At 34.9% G+C, this 26741-nt stretch overlaps 1 protein-coding gene across 3 annotated transcripts in view; it reads left to right on the forward strand.

Annotated features, from left to right (window-relative positions):
• The window catches only part of ANKRD28 (ankyrin repeat domain 28), a 126898-nt gene that overhangs the window by 97736 nt on the left and 2421 nt on the right, over nucleotides 1-26741 (forward strand). For all 3 annotated transcript variants that reach the window (XM_049798090.1, XM_049798089.1, XM_049798088.1), the window contains 18 exons: nucleotides 115-229; nucleotides 653-735; nucleotides 3153-3216; nucleotides 4511-4579; nucleotides 6172-6312; nucleotides 11043-11154; nucleotides 11805-11831; nucleotides 12766-12840; nucleotides 14194-14395; nucleotides 15844-15931; nucleotides 16399-16516; nucleotides 17118-17337; nucleotides 18727-18814; nucleotides 18911-18994; nucleotides 19517-19662; nucleotides 19842-19924; nucleotides 20068-20150; nucleotides 22277-22368. In XM_049798090.1, coding sequence (XP_049654047.1) covers nucleotides 115-229; nucleotides 653-735; nucleotides 3153-3216; nucleotides 4511-4579; nucleotides 6172-6312; nucleotides 11043-11154; nucleotides 11805-11831; nucleotides 12766-12840; nucleotides 14194-14395; nucleotides 15844-15931; nucleotides 16399-16516; nucleotides 17118-17337; nucleotides 18727-18814; nucleotides 18911-18994; nucleotides 19517-19662; nucleotides 19842-19924; nucleotides 20068-20150; nucleotides 22277-22368 — 1890 coding nt within the window. The remainder of the gene's footprint in view (nucleotides 1-114; nucleotides 230-652; nucleotides 736-3152; nucleotides 3217-4510; nucleotides 4580-6171; nucleotides 6313-11042; nucleotides 11155-11804; nucleotides 11832-12765; nucleotides 12841-14193; nucleotides 14396-15843; nucleotides 15932-16398; nucleotides 16517-17117; nucleotides 17338-18726; nucleotides 18815-18910; nucleotides 18995-19516; nucleotides 19663-19841; nucleotides 19925-20067; nucleotides 20151-22276; nucleotides 22369-26741) is intronic.

Below are 26741 nucleotides of genomic sequence, written 5' to 3' on the forward strand. Positions count from 1 at the left end.
AGTCATTCATGGACAATTATTAATGTTGCTTAAATGATCATCAGTGCTGTTTTTCTAACAAAAGTACTTGTATGCCTACGTATATTCTTACTTAGTAATTACTTTTTATTATAGGAGCTGAAATAGACTGTGAAGATAAGAATGGAAATACTCCTTTGCACATAGCAGCTAGATATGGCCATGAGCTATTAATCAACACTCTGATTACGAGTGGTGCTGACACTGCAAAGTAGGTAACTTTATTGACATGAATACAAGCTGAGAGAATTTAGAAATGTATTTATTAGATTAACAAGTTTAGTATGATTTTTTTAATACTGTCTTCAACTTAAAATAGGAAATACTTTGTGTATTATCCTGTACTGTACTTTTAAGTAGCTACTCAGTACATCACAATTTGTACAAAAAGAAAGTGAAATAGATTTTCTTCTAATGTATTTGAAGTAAAAGTGCTGAAAGTTTTAATAGGCTGTTGCACTGACTTAATGCATCCTGCTGGCTTGTAAGAAAACATTTAATATGTGAAGTTTTCCTATGGCTCAATATTCTAATTAGGTGGTTTGCTGAACCCACCATGTGCTTTGCCACACAGTCATGTTTGTTTTATGTTAATTGTAATGAAACTGTGATACCTGATTATGGTGTATCTTAGGCGGGGTATACATGGGATGTTTCCTCTCCATTTGGCAGCATTAAGTGGATTTTCAGACTGCTGCAGAAAGCTCCTCTCATCAGGTAGGATACTCTTTAAAAATCTTCTGGCTGCTTTGTACTTTGGTGTTTTTTTATTCCATAGAATAGCTTTTAATTAAGTCTTAATTTAGTAATACATAAAAATCTTTATAGTTTACTGGTAGCCTGGGGCCAGTGCTTGTTTTTTTTTAATGAACAGTCTATAGTTAAAGTGAATGCAGACTTCTACAGAAGCAATTTTAAAAAAAACAACATCCAAATTGAAATAATACATCTATAACTTTTTAAGTGTTGTAGTTTTGCATTTTAAGCATTTGGCCATACAGTTGGATGACTGTTTCAGACCATAACGCGACTTCAAGGAGAAAGACTACTGTTGTCTTAAAGGACTTTATGGAGCATCCTCCATTTCCCTTCCATGATGTCTTTAGCTTAATACAGATCAGTCTATTCCTATCTTTTCCTTTAGTGGGCACCTAATAGCTCTGAAGACTCTGCGGACTGCTACATTAAGAAACTGTTGCATTAGTGGTTTATTTTTAATTAAATGCAACCCAAACTGCACTCTGCTTTCATTGTTTGATTCCTTCCTGAAGTTGCAGAGGGTTGTAAGGTTATTATTTCCCTTGTTGTCCATAGTCTGCTCTGGTGTAAATTCTGAGCTCTTTGAAGCATTGCATTTCTCAGAAGGATCTGTCTGGAGGATTGTGGAAGCTTCAGGAACAGAAGAAGAATAAACTAAATGGTTCTACATTAATCTGAAGGCACTTCATGTTTTTTGAAAAAAGAAAAGTGGGGAGCAGAGGGTTGCGGAAAAGAAAGAGTCAGAAGTTGCTTACCCAGCTTTATATTGTCTGCTGGGGAGGCCTGGGAGAAGAACTAAAGGAGTATAACTAAAACTACCACTGATAAGGCTTTTTATTTCACTGTCCTTCATGGACAAGCTTGCAAGGATTCACTCCAGGAAAGAACTATCCTCTAGTTAACTATATTTCAATTGGATGCATTCAAAATGAGGAATATTCTGGTGCTTTTTCCTTTTTCCACACGGTGCTGTGCTGGCTCTGCCCTTACTGGAGATTCAGTATGGCAAGGGAATCCCTGCAGAAGACTTGCAAGTGGTTTCTGTGACTTGTACAGGAGTTGAGCAAACTTGGATATAAATCTAGCCTAGAGCAGATAAGGACTCAAAGAGTACGTACAGCCTTCGGACTGGAAAGACTAGATACTGCTAACAGTTTACTAGTACATGCTTTTGGTGCGGGGATTGGTATCTGCAGATTATGTGCCCGTTTGGTTTTGGGAGGAAGAGTCTCATTTATGTAAATAAGCATCTCTGATTTTTAAATTCATTAATATTCATGTGCAGACCTTAAAAAAATAAAAAAAAATCATCAATCTGCCTTTTCCCCGTACTGAATGACACTTATGTAGTTTGTGGTGTTAGACAAGCAACCTAGGGATGTGGAAAGGCATCAAAGACTATTTTTCAAATCAGACCGGTAAACTATCTTAAATTGTTTGCTTTATATCACTGCCTATTGAAATAGGAGGAGAATGTAGTGGCTCATACAAATGCTGTGTTTTGGGGGATATGGAGTAGGAAAACAGTCTTCAGTAGTAGTACTCGTGAATAAAACATCCTGTGTTGTTCACTATTTGTTGTTGTTGAACAATTCTTAAAAAGAAAAAAAGAAGAAAAAAAAAAAATTGCATTCCCAAACAAAAGTACCAAAACAAGAGCAAGACTCTTAGGAGAATATAGTAGTTTTCTCAAACCAAAAATATAGCTTTGAAACCTGATTTAAATAGTAATCTTCATGTCAAAGTATATGGTTAGATATGGAATTGCACAGTTACAGTTTGTGATCTCAAATATGAAGTTCCATAGTTCATACATTTGGGGAAGATAAAACTACAATGTTCTCTAAAGGACTCCTCTGTAAATAATTGCTATTTACAGCCTTCACTCCAGCTTAACAAAGTTCTTTCTCTGGGACTAAAGAGCTAAACTCCAGGATGAAATGTAAGTAGCTTCTGGGTTTAGTAATGCTGACATCCCCCTCTTTATTTAAAAAGAAAAATAAAAAAGAAAAATCTCTGCATAACACTGATAAATTCTAGCATACTTTAAAATTTTCCTATTACCTTCATATATTTTATATACGATACTAAATTATGCAGAAAAATTAGCAGACAAATAGGATAGGAAGGATTATAGCCTCTTGCCTCAGTGCAGCTAATTGTCTTTTACCTTATGCCTTTCAGTTTTACTTGAATGCCTGTTTTTCAAAATATTATGAATAGCAATGATGTGTTTCAAATGAAGTAAATTTTCAATGCTTAAGTGCTTTTTTGCAGATAGCTGTTAAGTTTGCTTAGCAAGCATTTCTCTTAAGAGTACATGAGAGCAGTTTTGTGAAAGGTGGTGTTACATAATGATTTTAATTGATTTATAGGTTTTGACATTGACACACCAGATGACTTTGGCAGGACTTGTCTTCATGCAGCTGCAGCTGGAGGGTATGTAAAAAAACATTCATGCTTTCATATTTAGTGTTCTTTTTTCAATTGCTGATCATTACTGTTCTTTATTATTTCCTTTCTGTCCTTTGCCTGCCCTCTCCCCTTGGAATTTATGTAAACATTAAAATAATTTCAAGATGGATTCTATCTACAAACAATAAAAATAAATTAAATATTCAGCTCAATAAGTAATTATTGGAGTACAGTGTCCAAGTATCATCAGCCTTACCTTAGGTTTACTCTTGGGGATGAACTGAATTTTATTTAAATTCCCATGGATGATGGTGTTTTTAGAATTTACAGCATTCAAAGATGGCATGCCCAGCTAAGATCACTGTAGGACATGAGGTGGAGAACAGCAACTTTGGGAAATATGTTTTTACCATATCCATCAATCTAACTAAATTAAAAGCCATAATTAGATTCCAGAGTTTAGGTGGATGAAGTAGTCAGAACTACTTGCTCATCACTTAAGTTGTGATCCATATTGATTATTGTTATTGTATTGTAGGTTTTCTATAGCAGCTACTCAAAATTGCCTGGAAGAATTGGGTAATAAATTTCATGATACACTTTGTGGGACACAAGAACTCCATGATACTGATATTTTCATTTTTCTGTTTCAATGTTGTTTAAGTAATACTGTTAAGTAATCATTCTAAGTCAAAAGATACTTGATAGATACATCCTTGTTGCAAATGATTAAGGTTAAAATGCTATCTCTTCATATAAAAACACATAATTTGTGACACATTCCCTCATTCATCTCCAGTTTAGGAAAGTTACTAAGATAGTGTTTGAACTATAAGCAGTATTGTACATCTATTATAATGATCATGCTGTATTGAAAATTAATTACACTAAAAAGTAGAATATTTATGTTGCAACTTACATTTGGCCTTAAAAAATATACATTAAAAACTTGCCTCTGTGCTGGAATCCTGGTAGCAAAAAGCATGTGACATGCAGGTGTTATTGTTTGTTTGCTTTAAAGAATTGAAATTTCTATTAAAGTAGGTTAATGTTTATGTGCTTTTATGCATGCCAATTGATATCAATAAAATTTCCATATATGGACTTGAAATAATTTGAATTCTGTCCTGGTTTGGTCCTGCAGTTATGAAATTTATTTTACATATAAAAATATATTTATCAAACTTGTCATACAATAGTTCAGTTCAATTAAAAATAATGTATGAGATGTATATATGTAGCAGTTCTGATATTTGCAGAGGCCAATATTAAGGAAATAAAATTTGCAATCACAAGTAATATTGCATTAATTTAATAGGAATTTGGAGTGCCTAAATCTTCTGCTAAACACTGGTGCAGACTTCAACAAAAAGGACAGATTTGGGAGGTAAGACATTCTAGATTTGTGTATTCTAAAGGGCTGTTAAAGTTATTACAGAAGTAGCATATTGCTATGTGCGCAAGTCTGTGTGTTCCAGTTTAACTGTTTTTTAAGATAAGATGTCTGTAATAAACTATGTTTTGGCATATGTTATCAAAAGTTACAAACATACTTTGTTTATTGTGTTTTATTAAGTAGGTGTTTAGTCTTGTTTTTAAAGACTGAGTTCCATATTCAAATGTAATTTTTACAAGCCTTTTTTGCTTATAACATGGATCTAATGAGTTTAAATTGCTCTCATCCAAGGACGTTAGTGGTGTTTTTGAAATAATGTATGTCAAACCTATAAATCTGTTGCTATTTCTAAGCTTATTTTTAATTTAAAAATCCATTATTTTTGTTATAACTGCTTCACTTTTTTCCTTTCATTATATCCAGCCCTTTCTGTTTCCTAGTTTGTGCTCTGAACTGTTCTGGAATGACTTTAATTTCTATTTTTAGTATAGGATTATTTAAGTTCAGATGGCATGATCAGTACCTGTGTAAAATTTCACATCACATCATGGAAAATATGATTTTCAGGATGTGAATGGCAGGAGTAGGACTTGAGGAGAATGTTATGGATCCAAAGTTGTATTTTGCTTTAAATTTCACTTCCATTCTTTTCTGAGAAAGGAACAACTATCTGTCATAACTTTTGCTATTGAAAGTTGGGGGGGGGGGGGTGTCATTTTGGTTTGGTTTTGGTTTAATGTGCATTTTATATAGAGCAATTATTTCAGGAGAGGGAAAAGATTTAAAAAGTTAAAAATTGAGAGAAATGGGAAAAAGTAATTTTAAGCAAGAGGGAAGAGGTAGGACACACTAAAGTGCCTGACCATCTCCTCAAAATTGAGATATTTACAGTAGCAATTTTTTTTAAAATAGAAAATGGAATTCTGAGTCATCTTGCTGCTTTTGAAATTTTATCCAAACTGGTTTATTTAGAGAATTGTTTATGTATTTGAAGCTGGAATAAGTTTCCTCTGACATTATACATCAGTACTAATATTTCACCATTTTGTTGTAAGAAGACAAGGTATATTTTTAAAACTTTTTTTTTAACAATACCTCTGCTATAAGTAAAAATAAATAAGTAATATTTGCCTCTCTTAGACAAAGTTCTGATCTGTTTGTCGAAAACTTCTACTTGTTAATTGTTGTATTTTATTTTGACCTTGTTTAGTTGCTATGCAGTTCTTAGTTTTGTCTGTATTTTTCCATGTGTCTTGAAGTTACTTAACTAAAAATATTTCTATTGTAAACTTGATTTTCCTCTGTATGTTTACACAAGAAAATTCATATGAAGCTTCCCTTAATACAAAGTTTGTGCGTATTTTGGCTGGCAAATAGACCTCCTAGATATTGTTCTGCATTATTAAATGGCCCCTAGAAAATGGCCTCATTTTTTAATATCGTAATGATCCATTCCTCACCACAAATACTTGTTAAAAAATGTAAGGAGGATTTAAGTTTCATTTTATTTTGCTTTTTCTGTCTCTATAATATTATTTTGCTGTTATTTACCATTGTACTTTTTATTTAAATGTGTACTAAAGAACTCCACTCCATTATGCTGCTGCCAATTGTAATTATCAGTGCCTGTTTGCCCTTGTGGGATCTGGAGCTAGTGTGAATGACCTTGATGAGAGGGGTTGTACACCTCTGCACTATGCAGCTGCATCAGACACAGATGGAAAGTAAGTGGAATGCTTTGTACTAAAGTTTTTCTCCTTAGAAACATTTGAGCTGTGACTTTCGTGTATGTTCTGCCTTCAGATTTGCCAAATGCATTTTTTATATTTTTAAAAATTAAACTTGACAGTGGATTGTTCATTGTATATAAATTATTTTATGTAACAAATATTTCTTGAGAAAAATGAACAATAGTAAAATGTATTGTAATTTTTTTGTTACGTCTTAAAATGCGGATGTCCTAATTCAGGAATTCATTGGGAATCGTTTTTAATCCCACCTGCTGTGTAGTGGTTGACTAAATATTGTTTGTGGGAATTACTATGACAGTTCTGAGCCATAGGGTCATTTTGCTTTAAAATCAAATTCTCATGAAGGATGCTGTGTTTTATGAAGGATTCTTAATGTTGCCCCAAAATCTGTGTAGTTAGTCAGAAATACAGTGTAAAACTAGACTGAGTTACAGTAGGCCTATATCAGGATAGAAATTAACTTGACATATCAGTATAAGATGCCTTATTATTTGGTGTTTGATTAAACTATTCATGTTTGGTATTACAACTGTATGTCCTGTTAGTGTAGATTTTTTACACTTCTATTAATGAAATACATCCAGAAGCTTTCAGAAATCCACAAATGCCTCTTGCATGTGTTTATTTTGTAACTAATGGTTATATTTAACATAGTTATTAATGACTTCAATGCTTACATGCAAAGCTTATATAAGTAGTACAGAATTGATGAAGCTAGTTAAGCTCCAGACGTATATTTTGGGGAGACTTGGGGAGAGTACCACTTGCATGTTCACACACTCACATACACAGGTCAAAACAAGGTGGCGTGCAGCATGGCATTTCAAGTGCATACAGTGACACCTTCACTGGAAAAGAGTGCTGCTTAGTGCTGTATCATCTTGTTTTAATATAGCACCTTTTAAAAGGTGAGGTAGTAATAGGAACGAGGTGGCATATAATTTACAGATTGGGTTTTGAGGGATAAAGAATACTTTCATGGTGTCCTGGTTTTGGCTGGGGTAGAGTTAATTTTCTTCCTAGTAGCTGGTATAGTGTTATGTCTTGCATTCTGTATGAGAAGAATGTTGAGAACACACTGATGTTTTCAGTTGTTGCTAAGCACTGTTTAGACTAAGTCAAGGATTTTTCAGCTTCTCATGCCCAGCCAGCAAGCAGGCTGGAGGGGCACAAGAAGATGGGAGGGGACACAGCCGGGGCAGCTGACCCAAACTGGCCAAAGGGGTATTCCATACTATATGACATCATCCCCAGTATATAAACTGGGGGGAGTGGGCAGGGGGGGGCAGATCACTGTTTGGAAACTAACTGGGCATTGGTCAACGAGTGGTGAGCAATTGCATTGTGCAGCACTTCTTTTGTATATTCCAATCCTTTTATTCTCATTGTCATTTTATTATTGTTATTATTATCACTATTAGTTTCTTTCTGTTTTATTAAACTGTTTTTGTCTCAATCCACGAGTTCTACCTTTTTCCTTTGGATTCTCTCCCCCATCCCATTGTGGGGGAGTGAGTGAGTGGCTGCCTGGTGCTTAGTCGCTGGCTGGGGTTAAACCACAACACATGGCCATTTAACTAATATTTAAAGTACATGCCTTTTATGTAAAGCCAAATTTAAAAATGAAATTGTCTGCTGCTTTTTAGATAGACTTTTAATTCCTTCTGGATTTTGTTGAGATAATTTTACTTTAATTGTCCTCTTATGAGTTGAGCTAGGATTAATTTTAGCTTCACAGTTGCTCTGAAAACCTCCAGACTGTAACGGTTCTTCAGATGACATCGTTTTGCCATCTGTCTTATAAAAGGCACAAGCAAGAATGATGGCAATACTGCAGAGCTTTGGGAGATAACTCAAAGAATTGTCTCTGGAACCCACGCAATACTGCCCTTCTGATTAACAGTTGGGTCTCTGGAAGAGGCTGCAGAGCCGTATGGCCTGAGGAGAAGCTTTTTATATTGATGCAGCAAGATGATTAGTAACAGCTGGAAAACCAGTACTGCTCAGCTCATCTTCAAAATAGGAATGAAGCTAAAAATGGTTACTGAGTTGGAATATAAAGCCGGGGAAAAAAATGTGAGGAAATTATCTATATAGAAATTCCAAAGATATTTATGTGCATTTTTATAGTCTTTGTTCAGACATCTCTAAAGGCAGATTTTGGGGACAAGGATGTTTTGTTGAAAATTATTTTCCGGTTTGCTCCTGATTGGAAGTGTTTCTTTTGTATCTTTAACAACACATGCCTCTGATCCGGAACAAACACCAGTAAGCGTCATTTTGACAAGACTAGAGAGAGAAACATGATCGCAGAATGAGATAAACTAAGCAGCGTCTTAGGGGAGATAAAACCGCGCTCTTTCTATGTTAGAATTATTTAATAGACAGTACACCAATAAATAAATGGGAAATAAATTTAACTTCTCTGGGATTTCAGAAAGGGTGATTAATCTCCTTTTAAAGAGGCCTGTTGAGGACAGTTAGGTATACAAAAGATGCAAAGTTAACCTCTTTCCTGGATGAGAAGAAACAGCAAAAACAATTATCTCTTTTGCATTGGAAAGAATGCTTGCTTCCTGCAATGTATTTAGTGTATTGTGGTTTTTGTGAGCACACAAATACAGAAAGTACACAAGTATAGAAATTTAGATAGCTGAGGCCAGTGTTGTTTAACATTTATTAATGAGTCATGAGTATTAATACAAAATCATTGATTAAAATTAACAAAGAAAGACAATTGGACAAATAAATTGTAGGGACAGTAATTATCACTCGATGAGACAAATTGACTTGTCTTTGAATTATCAAAAATCTCATCCCATTTCAATTCAAATAAAAACATGCAAGCATGGTTGCCATTAATTAAATCCAGGCATTTGTTTATTGGGCACATAAAACCCAAATTAGTTGGTTAAAAACACAGATATGCTTTGCAGATAGCTTTTTATTAGGTACCCTGAACTTATAACAAGTTACTTACATGTTGTGCTACATATTGTTATTCTTTAAAACTGGAGAATTTTTACCTTTTTCACTACCTAAGTCCTTTTCTCCTTTATGCTGGGCATAAAATGATAAGAGTACACCTTGGTATCACTCCTGTTCTTCTCAACTTTGTAAGGAGATAAGAGTACTTTGTAATTAGATACTTCCTTGTTCATAGTTTTTCCTGCAGCTTTTTGTCCCTTTCATCTTCACTCACCTGGTTCATTAACTTTCAACCTTTGTCTGGAAAAGCAAATGTCAGATCTTCACTCCAGCAAATCACTGTTGTTGCACGTGAGGTTGTCAGCCCCCTGACCCAGAACAGCTGTCTTACTCATGTTGAAACGTGTTTCCATTTCATCACAGCTGGTACTGGATCTCATTCAGATGATGAACTTGCACTGTTCCATGTGCTGACTCCAGGCCCTTCCTTGAAAGAACTTAGGAAGAGTTCTGATGTTGCAGGGTCATTCTGTCTTCCCTCAGGAGATGGCTGCTTTTGTCAGATTTCTGCAAGGTTTGAGTGTTCTCCAGGGTTTTGAATGATCAAGTTTCTACTCTTAACGGCATTGATGAGAAGTTACTCAGATCTAAACCTGACATATCCTACTGCAAGTTTTTTCACATGACATCACAGTATAGCCATAGCATAAAACAAGTGTTTACATTTCCTTCAACTTTCTACCAAACAATTTTCCGTGCGATAGATGGGAACTAAAACCCTTATATTGTCAGTATATCCAACTGATCTGTTTGTCACTACTGATCATGGTAATCTGTGAGACCTTTAGATAAACTGTGCCAAGGAAGAAAGATTCCAGGCTGGATTTGACAAGATAATGTATTTTTTAGCTTCCCATGCATTTTATTTAACTGGTAAAGAAGAAGTATTTCATAATCCCAGAGAGAAGGGATGGTGACCTGTTGTTCACTTCAGGAAACCAAATGGCTTCACCTGCTAGTTTAAGGTCATGATGGTGAGTTTGCAAAATGTTGCTGAAATGATAGACATCATAGAGTTATGAATAAGTAGGGTTATTGGTTGGAATTGTTTAGTGTGCATGCATAGAGACTCTTAAAAACAAAAACAGGGAGAGGGAGCTGACTTTAAGACCTATTTTTCATCTTCCTGGCTGAGAGTCTGTGGTTGAAACTGCTGATCATGTTCTGCCTTATAACTTTGTATAATGAAAGTAAGGAATGGTAGAATATAAGTATGCCAACAACTGAGTGTGTTTACTATACCAATAAATCGGTTAGTGTCTGGTAGTGGAAATGTATACGTGTGAGACTCTTGGATACATACCATGAAGAACTCAGCTATTGGTTCTCTTCCTTCTGTATTAAGTACAGAAGAATGTGCTGATACAGAAAAACATACAAAAATAGTAATCATTTATATTAACAAAAGTAACTGCAGTTGTATTAGCTAGGAGGAAAATAGCCGTGAAATCCTAGTTTTAACCAAGTCAGATAATTCAGAGGATGCAGGATGTCTGCAGAGAAGTATTCTTCCAAATTTTGGAAGCGTTGTGATTGACCTTAACACTTGGTGTGTAATGAGTCAGGTGTTCTCTAGTCCTAGCCAATATTGTACATTAAGTCAGTGTTCCTGTGTCCTGTATTCTATTTTCCAATTGAATTGGAACAATTTATCACTTAACATAAAGTTGAAATTCAACATGTAGATATATGGTTATGTATGTCAATTTAAATAGGTGCCTGGAATACTTGCTAAGAAACGATGCCAATCCGGGGATCCGAGACAAACAAGGATACAATGCAGTTCATTATTCAGCTGCTTATGGTCATCGCTTATGTCTTGAATTGGTAAGAAAATGTATAATAGATGAATGCTGTAACAGCTGCTGTTAAAGACTATGATGTAGGGGCTGGGGTATTTGTCTACCTTGATTCTTTGCATGTAAGCTAGGACAATAGTGTTTTTCAGCCCCTGTGAGGATAAATATCTAAGCACTTGGTACTCAAATTTAAAAAATTAATTTTAAAATAGGGGCAAGGTGAGGAGCTAAGATGCTAGATACTGGCTTAAAAAGGTAATACATTCTAAGATTAAGAGGTAACTGGTTGAGGATGTGGGATATTAGTTTAGTTTTGTTTCTCAACTTAGAATACAGTGTTAAATTTTTTCCTGATGGCTGAAGTAAAATACCATAGGTTATCCCACTGAGAAGTGTTAAGAAATTTCACAAACGCCATCTGAAGGAGCAAATTAAAATGTAGGGAAAACCTGTAAAGTAAGGGTGCCTTTTAAAATAGTTTACATATTTAGAGTAACATAACAGAATTTTAGATAATAAAGCCTCATGTAGTTTTTCTTTAATCCATTTGCAAAAATGTGTATGTTATTTGATATGATAATTTTATCTTCTCTGTCTTATGCAACTTAGTATTTTTGTACACATTACTTTGATATTCAGATGTATTTAAACATGAATTCTGAATGTTTTTAATTGCAGATTGCAAGCGAAACGCCTCTAGATGTTGTAAGTGTGTATTATTTCTCACTGTTATAGTACTGTACAGCAAAAGGGAACATGTAATTTTAAAAATACTGCTTATTTTAAGACTTATTTAACCATTTCTTCAATGCATAGATGTATTATTTAATTTCAATTACAATTTAGATTTAATTGCAATTCAGTATTTTAAAACAGTAAATTATTTTTTAAGCTTTTTTTTTTTTACTTAAACATTCATATGACCATGTTATGAAAGTGTGATAATGAAAACTTAGTGATCTTCACTGTATTTGGTGATCTTCAAACACTTTGAATTTTTTAATTCTACTAGTGTGCTAAATTAAATATGGTCTTGAAAAAGATCCAGAATTAAAACTTTAAAACACATCTGAAAGTAACAAATAGAAATGTATATACATAGTTATTTTAATCCGATTTTATAACACTTGTGCCTTTTGGGAGTCCATTTCTTCTCTGTGAGAAATATTTTTCTGTTCTGCCTTCTGGCTTTTCATATTGTTGCTGACTTTTCACCTACTCTGAATGCTTACTTGTTTGTTTGGGGCGGGGGGGGGGGGGGGGGTTCTACTATAGCTGTTCTCACCTGTCCTTGTCTTTCCTTTGTATGTATTTCATCTATATTATTTCATATGGCTGCTTTAGGAAAAATAATAATTTTAGATTAGTTTCTGATTTAATTATTGCATTGTTATGCAAAATTAAACAACTGTGCTTGGGCGATGAATATGGGGGAGGGCTCGCAGTCATTGCAATTCAAGCTCTTTAAAAGGTTGAAGGAGATACAGAATTCCTGAGGAAACTGTAATCCTATATTATTCTTCCTCTTTTTCTTCCTTTCTTTTTCAATCTGTATACTGGAAACTGCAGCAATTATTGCTGAATGTTTTTAAAGGTGAGGGTTTTTTGCACTCACTCTTGACTTTCTCTCTCTACTAAGCTAATGGAAACATCAGGTACTGATATGCTGAATGATTCAGACAACAGAGCACCTATAAGTCCACTGCATTTAGCTGTAAGTATTTCATTCTTTAATGATGATAGCTCATCTAATTGCAAACAGTTGTTGACATAGGTTTTTTCATTCTGGATTTTTTAAAAATAGGTCAATAAATGAAATCCAAAAATACTTACTAATATTCCTGAATGAGCGATACAGGGTAATTTTTCCATTTGACTTGAAACTTGCTTCATGGAACAGCTTTCATTTGGAATATTCTAATTAAGATTTATGTTATAATTTATACTAATAAAACTTTTAGAAGTCTTGTTCTGTAAGTAATGATAACTGGTTTATATCCTCATTTTACCCTTATCGATGTTTAGTATGAGACGTGTTTATCCTTAATACTTTAAGAAAGATTTGCACAAAGAATAGCTTAGGAGAGGACCTGATGAAATTGTCTATACGAATATACTCAAAATACAGAGTAACCAGCCCAATATGTATCTTTCATCTTTTGCACTGAACTTGGAGCAATTGAAAAACCACAATGTACTTTCTGAAAATAGCCTGAGTCTCATGCAGTGTGTGTATATATATATATATGTGTGTGTGTATATATATATGTATATATATATATGTGTGTGTATATATATATATATATATATCTGAAGTAAGAAGTAATCTTTAATACTGGTAAATGAAAGCAGTTAGAAGAGACTGTTCCTGGATATCAGATTTGTCTGGGGCCAGACAATGTATCCATGCGTATACATTTAAAATTTATTATGGAAATTATAAAACTATAGTTGTAGATGTTTATTTTCATTCCTAATTTGGACATTTTGTCTTAACACATACCTACAGAGTATTCTCTATGCTATTTTTTTATCCTTGTACATCCATTCTGATCTCTTTAACTGTTTCATCCAAGTCCCTTCTGTTTTACCAGTTATGTTAACTATAGCTATTTGTACTGTATTCTTTTTACAGACAAATTTTACTGGCTTTTTCTTTTTCAAATATTTTGTTAAAAAAAACTAATAGGAATTAGTTAAGTTTGCACATGTTCCTCACTTGAAATAATCTGATGGTGATGTAACTATAACATAAAGCAATGAAACATGCAGTATTCAAAATACTGGTAGTTACACAAATTGGAGACAGTTGATTTTCTGAAAGTAGTTTCAGTGGCTGACTGAAAGGCTAAAGTGGAAAAAACCCACCAACCTTCTTGCTGAAATTGTGGTGGTTTTTTTTTTTTTAAATTATTCATAACTATTGTAACTAGATACATGCTGCCTCAGTAGCTCTTCCACATGTTAAAACAAAAATACTATCTTCACAGTTTCCTATATGTAATCCAAGTAAGAAAGGGAAAAATATGAAGGATGGGAAAAGTGAAGAATTTTCTTATTCTTGTAGGCCTATCACGGCCACCATCAAGCTCTGGAAGTGCTGGTACAGTCGCTGCTGGACCTTGATGTGAGGAATAATAACGGAAGGACACCATTGGATCTTGCTGCCTTTAAGGGACACGTGGAATGTGTAGACGTGCTCATTAACCAGGGAGCATCAATCTTGGTGAAAGATTATGTTGTAAAGAGGACCCCAATACATGCTGCAGGTATGTGCTAACTGCTGACCTCTAAAATTTGGCTTTTGAAGTGGATCATCTTCATGTTCAGAAGTCTCGATCATTAATGTTCTAAGAAATGGTGTTTAGGAAAAGATGATTATTTAAGGTATATGCTGTGCTGAGAAAGGTGTAACAAAGCAGTTGTGGGTAGAAACCAGTGTTAACCCAATAAATCCTTTCCACTTGAGGTGTGCTGTTCCACACTGCTCTCTGACAGGGTGCATTGTCCTTGTCCATTCAACTAGCTTGGCTATCTGTGCTGACAGGTGTCAGTGACATGTTCCTGTGTCTCTCCTAGTCTTTCATGCAGCCCAAACTGTAGGCCCAAATTTACATACGTGAATTGTGTTGCCTGTCTTGGCAGTAAAATACTTCTAAAAATGACTGGATTCCTGGAGAATTTTGTCAGTTTGAGAAGAGATAGGAAAACTATACTTTGGGTTTTTTCCAAGGATTTAAATGACTCCTGAGTATTTTCAAAATAACAGCAATCCTTTGCAATATTTTCTGTGTTTCCTAGAAAACTTCTATAAACCTTTCTCAAAGTCTAACATTCATATACAGTCTTATTTTTTTCCTCCCTTTGAAAATAGATTTATTTAAATTGACATTTATAGTTATGGTGTTATAGAAATGTTGCAGTAAAAAGAGCATTATGTACAAAACGTCATCATTCTAACCACTTAATTTGTTGTCTATGAGCACAAGCCGTATTTTTCTATTTGATTTAGCTTCTCCTAACTTCTGTTAGCACTTCTGTCAGCTAGAGAAGTATGAATTGTCACTGTTCTTATGTGGACTGAATGCAGCAGCTGTGTGTCAGAAATAATTTCCCCTCCAACAAGCAATCATTTATCTTTCACGGGTTGTATTTAAATGTGATTTCTCAATTTTTCATTTCTTTTCTTCACCCCCCGACCCCCTTTTTTTTTAACTGCTTGGTTAATTACTTGTATGCTTTATATTTTCTTATCTCTTTCTAAATGTGATTTCAGTTATTATTTCATAACTATGCACATGCTACACTTGCTAACAAAATCTGTGTATGATTGGCTAGGTACGTGTTTACCTGTGCCTTAAAACAAGCCAAAATTATGCTAATTACTATATTTAATGATTACTTCTTATAGATGTTGTATAAGCATATATTCTAATTACACTTAATGTGTGCAATCTCATTTATATGTAAAAAACATACATGTTGGCAATTGACAGTTGGAATCAATTACTTTTAATGCTGTACAGTTGAGAATGCCTGATTTCTGCAATAACTTTCTAGTGTTCATATTTTTTGTTTATAATTTAAGCTATAAAAATGGTAAAGCTGTACAGTGGGTTCTCAAGCTAACAAGCTTTAGTCTGAGCAGGTTACTGTTCTGTTTGAGCTGTATACTCAAATGCAGTTCATGTTAAACTCGGATTTTTATGTTTTACAGCTACAAATGGTCACTCGGAATGTTTGCGGCTATTGATAGGAAATGCAGAACCACAGAATGCAGTGGACATTCAAGATGGAAATGGACAGTGAGTTTAAATGATACACATTCTGTTCTTCACAAGTTACTGCATTTTATAAAATGAAAAGCTAAATATTTTACATTGGTGATTTTTAATTTATTAATTTAAGGGGAGATGGTATTTGAACTAGGACAAATGCAACTCTGTATTTTGCAATAAACATAATGTTGGTGGAGAAAAATGTTCTTGTTGAGTTGGGAGGAAACTAAAATGTGTCTTACTGCCCAAATGCTGAAAAAATGGATTCTAATAACTTAATCGGGACTTCTGAATTAGGGTATATTAACTTATTTTCTTGAAACTAAAAAGCAAGTATGAGTGGCATTCTCGGAGTGAAAGTAGTGCTAGAGAAGATCATTGATGATATGAATGTTAACAGCATTGTCCAGAAGGGTGGTAGGTGTTATATTTCAGCTGAGTGCTAGTCTGTTAAATTTCCATGTAGATTACCCTTTATTTCACTCTCTGCTTAGGACTCCTCTGATGTTGTCAGTTCTCAATGGGCACACCGACTGTGTTTATTCACTCCTTAACAAAGGAGCAAATGTAGATGCCAAAGATAAGTGGGGAAGGACAGCATTGCATAGAGGGGTAAGAGAATATTCCTTTTCTGTCCTTTGCAGTTTTATACATATTAATTTCAAATACAGACTCAAGATGTAGTGTTAATGAATTTCTCATTATTCTCATCTTGCCATTCTTAGTTTTTAATTGTCACTTTAGTTTCAGAAGGCTAGCTTTTGCCTGTATGCTGCGTACCCTCAGAATTCTTTTGGACTTCTAGAGTCTCTTAATCTTGCTGTGAAGTGTTGACTGGAGAGGTCCCAGAGTACAGCTTTTTGTTATGGGGTGGGGGTAGTGGTAATGGGAGGAAGAAAAGCATGATGCATTCCATATGCCAAAATTGTTTTTTTATAATCTCTGCCAGATAAGACAATTGAATGAGCCTAGAGATTAGCAGTTCATTCAGTGTTACTCCAGGAAATTATTCTGTCATCGATTTTATAATACATTGCTTTTTTTCCAACAGAATTGCTGTTTCCAGGAATAAAAATAACAACTGTGCTTAAGCAATTCGTTTATTACTTAAAAACATAAGAAATTGCCTGGAGTTTGCTTGCTTTAGTTATACACCCTGGCTTATATACATGAATATTTGCAAACTTGCTATTTCCTGTCTCATCTCTCACAGGCAGTTACTGGGCATGAAGAATGTGTGGAAGCATTGCTTCAACATGGTGCTAAGTCCTTATTACGAGACTGTAGGGGGCGAACCCCTATACACTTGTCAGCTGCATGTGGACATATAGGTGTTCTAGGAGCTCTCCTGCAGTCAGCTACATCTGTGGATGCAGTACCTGCAATAGCAGACAATCACGGCTATACATCACTACATTGGGCCTGCTATAATGGTAAAAGACATTAAAATACAGGTCTAAATGTATTTGTTGATAATGAGATAAAAAATTTTACTACTTATAAAAGCAACGTGTAAAGTCTGTCCTCTTTCAGTTCATATTAGTCAATGTAAGGGACATGATATCTTGAGGGAGAATGCAGTAAACATCTAATACATAATATGAGGTGTTTATTTTTGCACTACATTCTTGTTATAAACTGCCTTCTTAGTTTTATGCCTCAAGGAGTCTTTCAAGAAATTCAGCATAGTACTTGTGAATAGAAATCTGCCACATATCCCCAAAAAATAATCTTCACAGGGAGTCTTGGGAGGAATGGTTTCAGATTTTTTTTAAACTTGCTTCAAATAAAACTTCATAGGCACAAGAAGCTAAAGCATATAAAAGTGATTCAATAAGAATTTATTTTTTTATTTGCTGATCTTTTTCTTCACTGATACTTTTCTTGGATTTGGGGGTGAGGGAGGCCTTAGAAGGTAGGAAATTCATTCAGCAACTTTGCTAAAGATTTTGTTCAATGTGTTCATTTCCAACATAGTAGAGTTTCTCATTTATTTCACTTCTGAGTCACGTGATAGAGAAAGATCAAGAAGTATGGGTTTAGAGCTTCATTTTATCAGTTATTTTTAAGTGAGTAACTAACTAACTAGACTGTTTTCACAGCTGAAGCAACTGGGCAATACACTGATAACTTGAACTAGAATAACATCTCTTTATCACATTTATAAAATTAAACTCTTACACCTTGGTCCATTTTCACAGTGACCACAGTGTGATTTGTAAAATGAAAATTTGACAGGGCTTGTGAAAATACAGATCTTCAAACATCGGTGAATATTGACCTAAGGTTCCCTCCATATGCGCATCGAAGATCAATCAGATAGTTACAGTTGTTAGCTACCTGTACAGCAGTAGGCTATAGAATTTTGAAAATAATAGTACGATAGGCTGAACATGTTCTTTTTAAGCTTTTGTTATGACTATCAACTTGTTTTTTCTCTGGGTTCAACAAGACAGTGGAACAAAAATAACCCTCGAATGGTGGAGACGGTTTCATGTAAACCAAGTGGTGAATGTGCAGCAGAGTTTGAAACATGGAGGTGTAAAGAACTAAATTAAGCGTTCTGGATGTTCTTCAGATAGCATTAGATCCCTTGTAAATTTCATGAAGTTTACAGTGCTGAATGTCAGTTTGATTTTCAGGATTCTAAAAATGTCTTGGTTCCTAAATGTAGCCCTATCAAATATAACCAGTGTGTCTTTGAAACTTTTAAATAAAATATTCCTAATCTAATTTAGAGACCTATTTTTTGTTGTAATCCATAAATAGACCTTTTACTTTTTTTTTTTTTTTTTAATATGTAACTCTTACATTTGCTTTAGGTCATGACAGTTGTGTAGAGCTCCTCCTGGAACAGGAAGTTTTCCAGAAAATGGAAGGAAATTCTTTCAGTCCATTGCATTGTGCTGTGTAAGGAAGTGCAAAATTATTCTTCATAGATTTCATTGCTGTATTTAACAAAAGATTTATCATTCTGTAAATAACAGCCTGTTTAATTCATTATAGGATAAATGACAATGAAGGTGCTGCAGAAATGTTAATTGATACACTAGGTGCTGGTATTGTAAATTCAACAGATTCGAAGGGAAGGTAAGAGTGTAAATGCACGGTGGAAGAGTGTTTGTAATGTAATAGAGTGGCTCTGCGAAATTCTACAATTATTTGGGTTTTTTGTATTTGCTACTGAATGTTAATTCTCCCTTCACCCTGTTTTTATTCTTTGAAGGTTTTTTTTTTTCTGTGCTAGAAATAAATTTTAGATTTTTTAAAAATCCTTTTCTGATTCAATAAACTTGAATTGGCTTTTTATTATATAGGCAAGTTTGAGCATGTTTTAAATAGTGTCACTTTGTGGGTAGTAATTTTATGCGGGTTTTTTTTTTTTCTGAATCAAATTGTATCTCTATTACTAAACTACACAGAGGCAATTATTTGAAACTTGAAGGTGACTTTCTAAAGGCAGCAGTCACAACTCCAGCAATACTAATGTCAAAGGATCAGTGGGAGGGACTGCCCAGTCTTTTGTATCTGCAGGATCACAGTCAGGATGCCTCTTTGAATAAAGTAGAAAGCATGTCTGAAAAGGCCATATTGTCTTTTGATCTGTTGTAGAACTCCTCTTCATGCAGCAGCTTTTACAGATCACGTTGAGTGTCTACAGCTTCTGCTCAGTCACAATGCTCAAGTAAATGCTGTAGATTCTTCTGGGAAAACACCTTTAATGATGGCTGCAGAAAATGGACAGACGAATACAGTTGGTAAAGAGAAAGTTTTATATATTCCTGCTCTTAGGTTTGTTAATATGGGTAAAGTTGCCTTATATTTAACATTCTTGTGGATATATTTTGTAAAAATTATGTTTTCATTTTGCACAAATGTAAGCCATTAAGACTTTAAGAAATATGCTTTTACTTAATACAAATCTTTATTTCCCCAGAGGTGCTGGTTAGCAGTGCTAAAGCTGATCTGACTTTGCAAGACAGTTCTAAGAACACAGCACTCCATTTGGCTTGCAGCAAGGTGTGTGTGTAGTCTGACTTACCAGTGCTGAGCTTTGTGTTATCAAGCACTGTTTGCAAATACTAACTTGTTACTTTGAAAAGGCATTCAAAGCAATTTTTGAAGACTATTTGGTATGTGACAGATTTTTGTTCTGTATTAAGGGTCATGAAACTAGTGCCTTGTTAATACTGGAGAAGATTACGGATAGAAACCTCATCAATGCCACCAATGCAGCCTTGCAAACGTACGTATCAGCAGTGAGTGTGTTTTACAGATGAGGTTTTGGGGTGTGTCTTGCTTATAGAGAGGAATAGTTTTCAGAATTTTTTTCCACACTGGTTGAATTTTAATTGCTTAATAGGTACCAAGAGTTGAACCGACTTGAAGTGAAACAGTGTTTTGCTCGTGCTTAAAGCTCTAGTTCTAGCTGGGTAAAAGGGATGATAAATAAATCTCAACAGTATTGTGATTCAGGGAATCCTGTGTGGAATTACTGCAATCCACTGAGATTACCTCGTTCTAGACTTGCTCTTCAAAGCTAGCTAAAGTATGTTTTTATTCTGCAGCATGCTTTCTGTTAGCAAAAGACACCTATTCCTACTAGGATGAAAGACCATTTTCTATTAAATATTATGGAGAATACAGTATTCGTAATGCTTCCTGAAGATCTTCTCTCAATTAGAATTAAGCCTATCTTGTTAGCCAAATCATAAGGAAAACTTCAAAATGTAGTGGTATGTCATACTGGGGAATATATATCGGGATGGGCTATTAAAATTACTCTTCTGCATTTGACACCTGATATGTAGCTGAGTTATGTACATGAATTATTAGACTGCTTTAATAATGCTATCACAGCAACTCATGTATTTCTCTGGCCTTACATCCCTTCTGGAATCTGTCATGTTCAAACTCCTACAGTTCTTCCAACTATTTCCAGAGATCTGCTTGAACTGAGGAGTTAAGATAGTAAGACTTCTGCTGCTGCTCTTGCTGTTCGCCAGGGTGCACCTCAGGCAGCATGAAATAACCAGAAAGCAGGAAAGGGATTGATTGCCTTATTTCTGCCTTGAAGCAGGGATGTTTTGAGAGAAGGAATAGCAAAAACAAGATGGGAACAGAAGTGAGAAAGTGTGCTACCACAGGCTCATGTAATTCCACCTACATGCCTTGGCTTATATAGTCTGATCAAGAGATGTCATAGAGAAAAATAGGTACATATTTGCACCTCCATGAAATGTTTATATAAATTGCAAGGTTTTAACAGTTGTTTAAAATATCACTGGTTTAGCAAATGTTTTTTAATAACTAAACTGACTTCCTAAATAGCTTAAACAATGTCCTACAGTGTGGCAAGATAACCATTAAAATTGTTGGCCTCTAATATTAAAAATATTATAGTTACAGTACATTTTTCAGTATATCTGTGGTGTGCAGTAGTTCTTTAATTTCAATACTTTAATGTAAGCACCACAGATACAGCTGCTCCTATTTGTATCTTTTGCATTTCTGGTTTCTAAGTAAGGTGCTTGTTTCCAAATGAAAACATAGTTCACAGTTAATTAAAACAATTTTAAGAATCTCAAAATGATTGGAGAGCAATATAAAGCAGAAGGGAAGTAAGCTGATTATTCTGTTTTCTGCTGAGTGGTGGTAGGGTTTTATTTAAGCCAGTGGGAACCAGTTGTGGAAAATGGTTGCATTTGAAAAGGATATAATTAGAATATTTGAGGTAAAGCTACACTTTCCTTGATTCATAAGTCACTGCAAAACAGAGTTATGGTTAATAGTTTGAGGTTTTGAAAAGTAATCTGCTTTTCTTGCTTCATGCATTATACTCTAAAATTTTTTTTTTATCTCTAGTCACAATGGAATGTAGCTGTTTCTAAAAGGCAGATTGATTAAATGCTTCTGCATCTCTTAGAAGCATTTACATGCAATAGAATATGACTACCATTCTGCTGTTAGTATTCTAATGATTATTGCCAGTGATATGTAGTAACTCAGGTGTGACAGTATCTGTTACAACAGTTCAGTGAAGGATTTATCAAGAGTAGGGTACTAGATGTTTCTAACTTTTTAACATGATAAAGTTCATAAGCAGGCAGGTCTTTCTAGTAGCTACTTCTTCAATGTGTGGTGCCATAAAAAGAAGAAAGTGCTCAATTGTTACTGTACAGTTTCTTTGCAATAAGATAATGAGACATTTGCTGGTTTTCCCATCTTAATTGTTCTATCTACAATATCTATATAATGTGTAAATAACATACAATTATAAATACTTTAATAGTCATTTAACTAGATGCAAGCTACCTATCTCACTTAATATCTTGTTCTAAGGTTTACATATGAGTTTGCTTGTCTTCACAGACCTCTGCATGTTGCTGCTCGGAATGGACTAACGGTTGTAGTTCAAGAGCTTTTAGGGAAGGGAGCAAGTGTACTTGCTGTAGATGAAAATGGTAAGAAAAATTTAACTTTGTTTGGCCATAAGGAACTGTGGTTTTAAACTCACCTCACTGAAAAGCAATAACCCTTTGGAAAATTTGTATGAGCCTTGCAGTAGGTTCCCCCATAGAAAAAAAAAGTGTTGGTGATGGGTCATTTTAGCAAAGCAGCAGAAGTGTAAGGAGAGTGAAAACTTTCAGAGCAACGCAGGTCACGGCATAGAAATGTTTAGTTTGCATTTGTAGTTTATAGTGTATAGCCTATAAATACACTAGCTTTAGCATGCTGAAAGGGGTCAGAAAAACATAATGCTCAGAGTAAAATGTAACTTTCAGCTATTAAGAAGCTGAATTGAATTGCCATTCATTTTGTTACGGTAGGTGTGTGGGTGTTAGCTTTTAAAAGCAAGTATGAATTACAGCTCTCAGTTACTGGTCTCAAGCTTCTGGCTCCTTAGAGTTTTTTGGCATATAGAAGTCAGAAAAAGTAACTGCTTTTTCACAGAGACTAAATCCTATACCTTGTAAGAACAAAAGAAAATTTGATCTATTGACTTCTTATTTGCATATTTTCATGCAAGACATCTATGGTCCTCCGAAGCTGTGCTTTTAGAAGTGTAAGAGCTCCTGCTCTTATGCCATACCCTGAGGTGTCTTCAATGAAAGCAGTAGCTGGGGTTTGAGGGGGGGGGGTGTGGTGCTTTTTTGTTTTGTTGGTTTTTAGCGGTTTTGTTCGTTTTTCCGGAAGGGATGCACCTAATTAATAGCTCTCATTATATTTCCAGTTCAGAAAGTTTTTCCTCTCCTAATGTTTACTGTGACTTTCTTCGTGTGTTTCTCAAATTACACTGCTTAAAGTGACATGGGTGACTTAAAGATCATTCCTTGCCTAAAATACAAGGAATAACTGAATAAAGTACAAGGGTAACTGCTAAATGAAACTCCCTCAAATGAAAAGATTGGAAAGCATCTTTTTGATTTCTGTTTCTCATCACAAGTATGTTAACTGGAGGTGTTTGTATGGTTTGTGGGCTTTCCATGTGCTGCCAGCCAGTCCCTTGTTAGGGTGGATCTTTGACATAACAGAGAAAAATGTCATTTGTATAGAAGACGCAGTTCTCTGGCAGCCTGGGGATCTAACTGCAACATGTTAAAACTTTCTTTTATTTCTGTTCATATTTTAAATTTTAAAGTAACTCTTCAGTGCTACCTAATCTTGTTCCTCACTGTGGTTCTTTTCTTTCTAATAGCAATTGTTTTCTTTATAAAATTTTAAGCAGCCTTGAGAATATTCATAATGAATTCTTCTTCTGTTGGATAAATATGCCAGCTTAAAGTGCAGTATGTGAAAGTGATGAATACTTTAAGTTGAGAGAGAGGAAGGGAAACTTGCATGGGATTTATCAATCTGTTTCACCTGTCACTAATTTTTTCTTAATTCTTAGAAGTATTAGTATGTCAGCAGGCTTGCTAAACCTGTTGCAAAAGTTGTCTTGATTTCCATAGTGTACCTCTCATATTAAGTGGAAAAGCTGGCAGTAGTTATAGCCAGGTTCTGCTTTAGGTCTCCTTGCCTTTGATTTTAGCATCAACTGCTGGAGTGTAAGTGTTTCTAAAGAAAAGAAGAATTGCATACATTTATGTAATTCTAATAAAGTAAAAATCTAGGAGGAACTTTGATTTTTATTCTCTTTTTTTAATTAGAAAGGCTTAAAAGAGTATGATTCGTGTATTTAGGGGGGTGAAAGCTATCTGTTTAGCAAAGCAGACTGAAGAAATAGGCGCTGGAATATTTTACATCACAATACTGACATTCTCTTACTTTAAGGATAGCTCAGATAAGTACAGTGATCTGTCACGCAAACTTGGCATTTCAGATAGAATTGGATGAAATTGGAGGTAAAGTCTGAGTTAGTGTTTTACATGGAAGCATGTCTTGATACACAGAACGTGTAAACAGAACCTCAGCTGGTATGGGGTGGTGATCTCCTTTTTGTCTTTGAAGTTGTCCCTTTCTATAAAGGCTGCACTGACCTTTTTTACAAGCAGTCTCTATTTGTATCTATATCTATCTAAAACTACTTTGTAGTCCTCTGCTGCTGTATCTGGGCTACAGAAAATTATTGAAAAACATGAGCTTTGAAAAAAATCACATCAGTTCTCTGCTTTTCAGCTTAGAAATAATTTATAAGATACTTAAAACTCTAGATTTGAAGTCATACTGCTTTTGTTACAGAGCATCTCTTAATGTGATGAGATCACTTTTTGAGATGTTATCCTGGCTTCGGCTGGGATGGAGTTAAATTTTTTTGTAGTAGCTGGCACAGTGCATTTTGGATTTAGGTGAGAATAATGTTGATAACACACTGATGTTTAGTTGTCGCTAAGTAGCGCTTATCCTAAGTTAAGGATTTTTCAGTTTCCCATGCTCTGCCAGCAAGCAGGTATACAAGAAGCTGGGAGGGAGCATGGCCAGGACAGCTGACCTGAGCTAGCCAAAGAAATATTCCATACCATAGAACGTCAGGCTCAGTATATAAACTAGGGGAAGTTGGCCAGATCGCTGCTCGGGCATTGGTCAGCCAGTGGTGAGCAATTGCATTGTGTATCACTTCTATTTTCTTAGGTTTTATTTCTCTCTCTCTCTCTTTTTAAAAACTATTCATTATTATTGTTATTACATTTAGTATTATTATATTTTATTTTACTTTAGTTATGAAACCATTCTTACCTCAACCCACAAGTTTTACTTTTTCTCCATTTTCCTCCCCATCCCGCTGGGAGGGGGGAGGAGTGAGTGAGCAGCTGCATAGTGCTTAGTTGCTGGCTGGGGTTAAACAATGACAGATGTTAAGAACTAATGTCTTTGGAATAAATATAATCCTCTTGGTTTTCAAAAGATTAAATGCAACTGAAACAGCAAATTAACTGTCCGGTATATTTCCCAAAAGTACTCATGTTGGAGGTTCGTTCTCAGTTCTGTATCATTTCTCACTCAAATCTTTCAGTTCTTTTGCCATGTTTCCACACCCGTCTTGATGAAACTTTGCCATCACTTGCATCCACAAAAATGCTGTTGAAATTTACATTATTTATGCAAGTTTACCTGTCTTAAAAGAAGTTACTAGCTTTTTCTATTATTTGACACCAGCTGAAGTTTTAGTTTTGGTCACTCAACCCACTTTTCAAGTTTGGGGGTTTTTCTTTTGGGTTTTTTTCCCCACTATTTAACTTACTAGGCTAGCTAAGTTTCCTGATACGGTCTGTATTTCAGTTGTCATATTAATGTGTGCCACAGTAGTGAGAGGAGGCATTCTCTAACTCCAGAGACTGACATAGCGTGGAGGTTTCTCTTATTTTCTAGATTCATCATTATACTGATGATTGGACTTTCAAGCTTTTTAAAAAAAAAAAAAAAAGAGGGGAGGAAAAAAATATTTTATTGTCTAGTTCTTTTCCAAGCCTTCCTTTACTCATATTTCTGGCTTATAATATTGGAGACCTCCAGTTTTCTGGAAGGAATTTTTCTTGTAAATGTTTACAAGATGACTCACACCTCAGATGACTTTCTTCTCTTTCCCAAGCATAAGACTTCATTCAGTTTATCTTGAGAACTGTCTTTGCACTGACCACATTAATAAGCCTCTGATTTTCCTGTAGGCACCCTCACAGAAATTTTCAAGCCCCAGGGGAGTGAGCAGCTCTGCATTTGGGCAGGGGCAGCCCTGGTCTTAAGTCAGCGTCCACCACTTAGTCTCTGTTTTCTGTTGTGCAAGGAAGCTGCTTCACCTCACTGCTTCTGTTGCCCTGTATATAAATTAAGAGAGTGATTATTTTTTTTTTTTTTTGTCCTTTGAAAGTTTATGCAAATACAAGTACATACTATGGGGGAACATTATATGAGAAATGAGTAAGAGTATTTCAGTGAAGTTGGTACCTTTACCAACATCTTATTAAAACAACATTTAAAGTATTTACACCTATTGTTGCCCTGGCATATGAATGATCAGTTTGCAGTTGTTTAAGGGACATAAAAATACAATTTGTTCTTACAGTTTTAAGGTAATATAGACAAAAATACAGTGGTGGAGGATGCAGATGTCAGTCTTACATGGTGCAAGCAGTTACTTCATTTTGCTATATCTAAGGCAAGAATAAAACTGTGATCTTTCATTTCTAGTTATGAAAGCCAGAAGCTTAAGATCTACAGTCGAATATTAGTATAAATACTGTTTTTAGAGACCTTTTAAAAGAAGCAAATAATCTATTTAATTTTTATGTTGGCCTTTAATGTTTTTTATGATGAACTGGGATGCTCAAAGGTAGCTGGTGACTGCTCGTTTTTCTTCTTTGAGCTTTTATCAAATCATGTTAGTGAAAAAAATGGT

Source organism: Accipiter gentilis, chromosome 4, assembly GCF_929443795.1.
Source record: "Accipiter gentilis chromosome 4, bAccGen1.1, whole genome shotgun sequence".
Taxonomy (NCBI): domain Eukaryota; kingdom Metazoa; phylum Chordata; class Aves; order Accipitriformes; family Accipitridae; genus Astur; species Astur gentilis.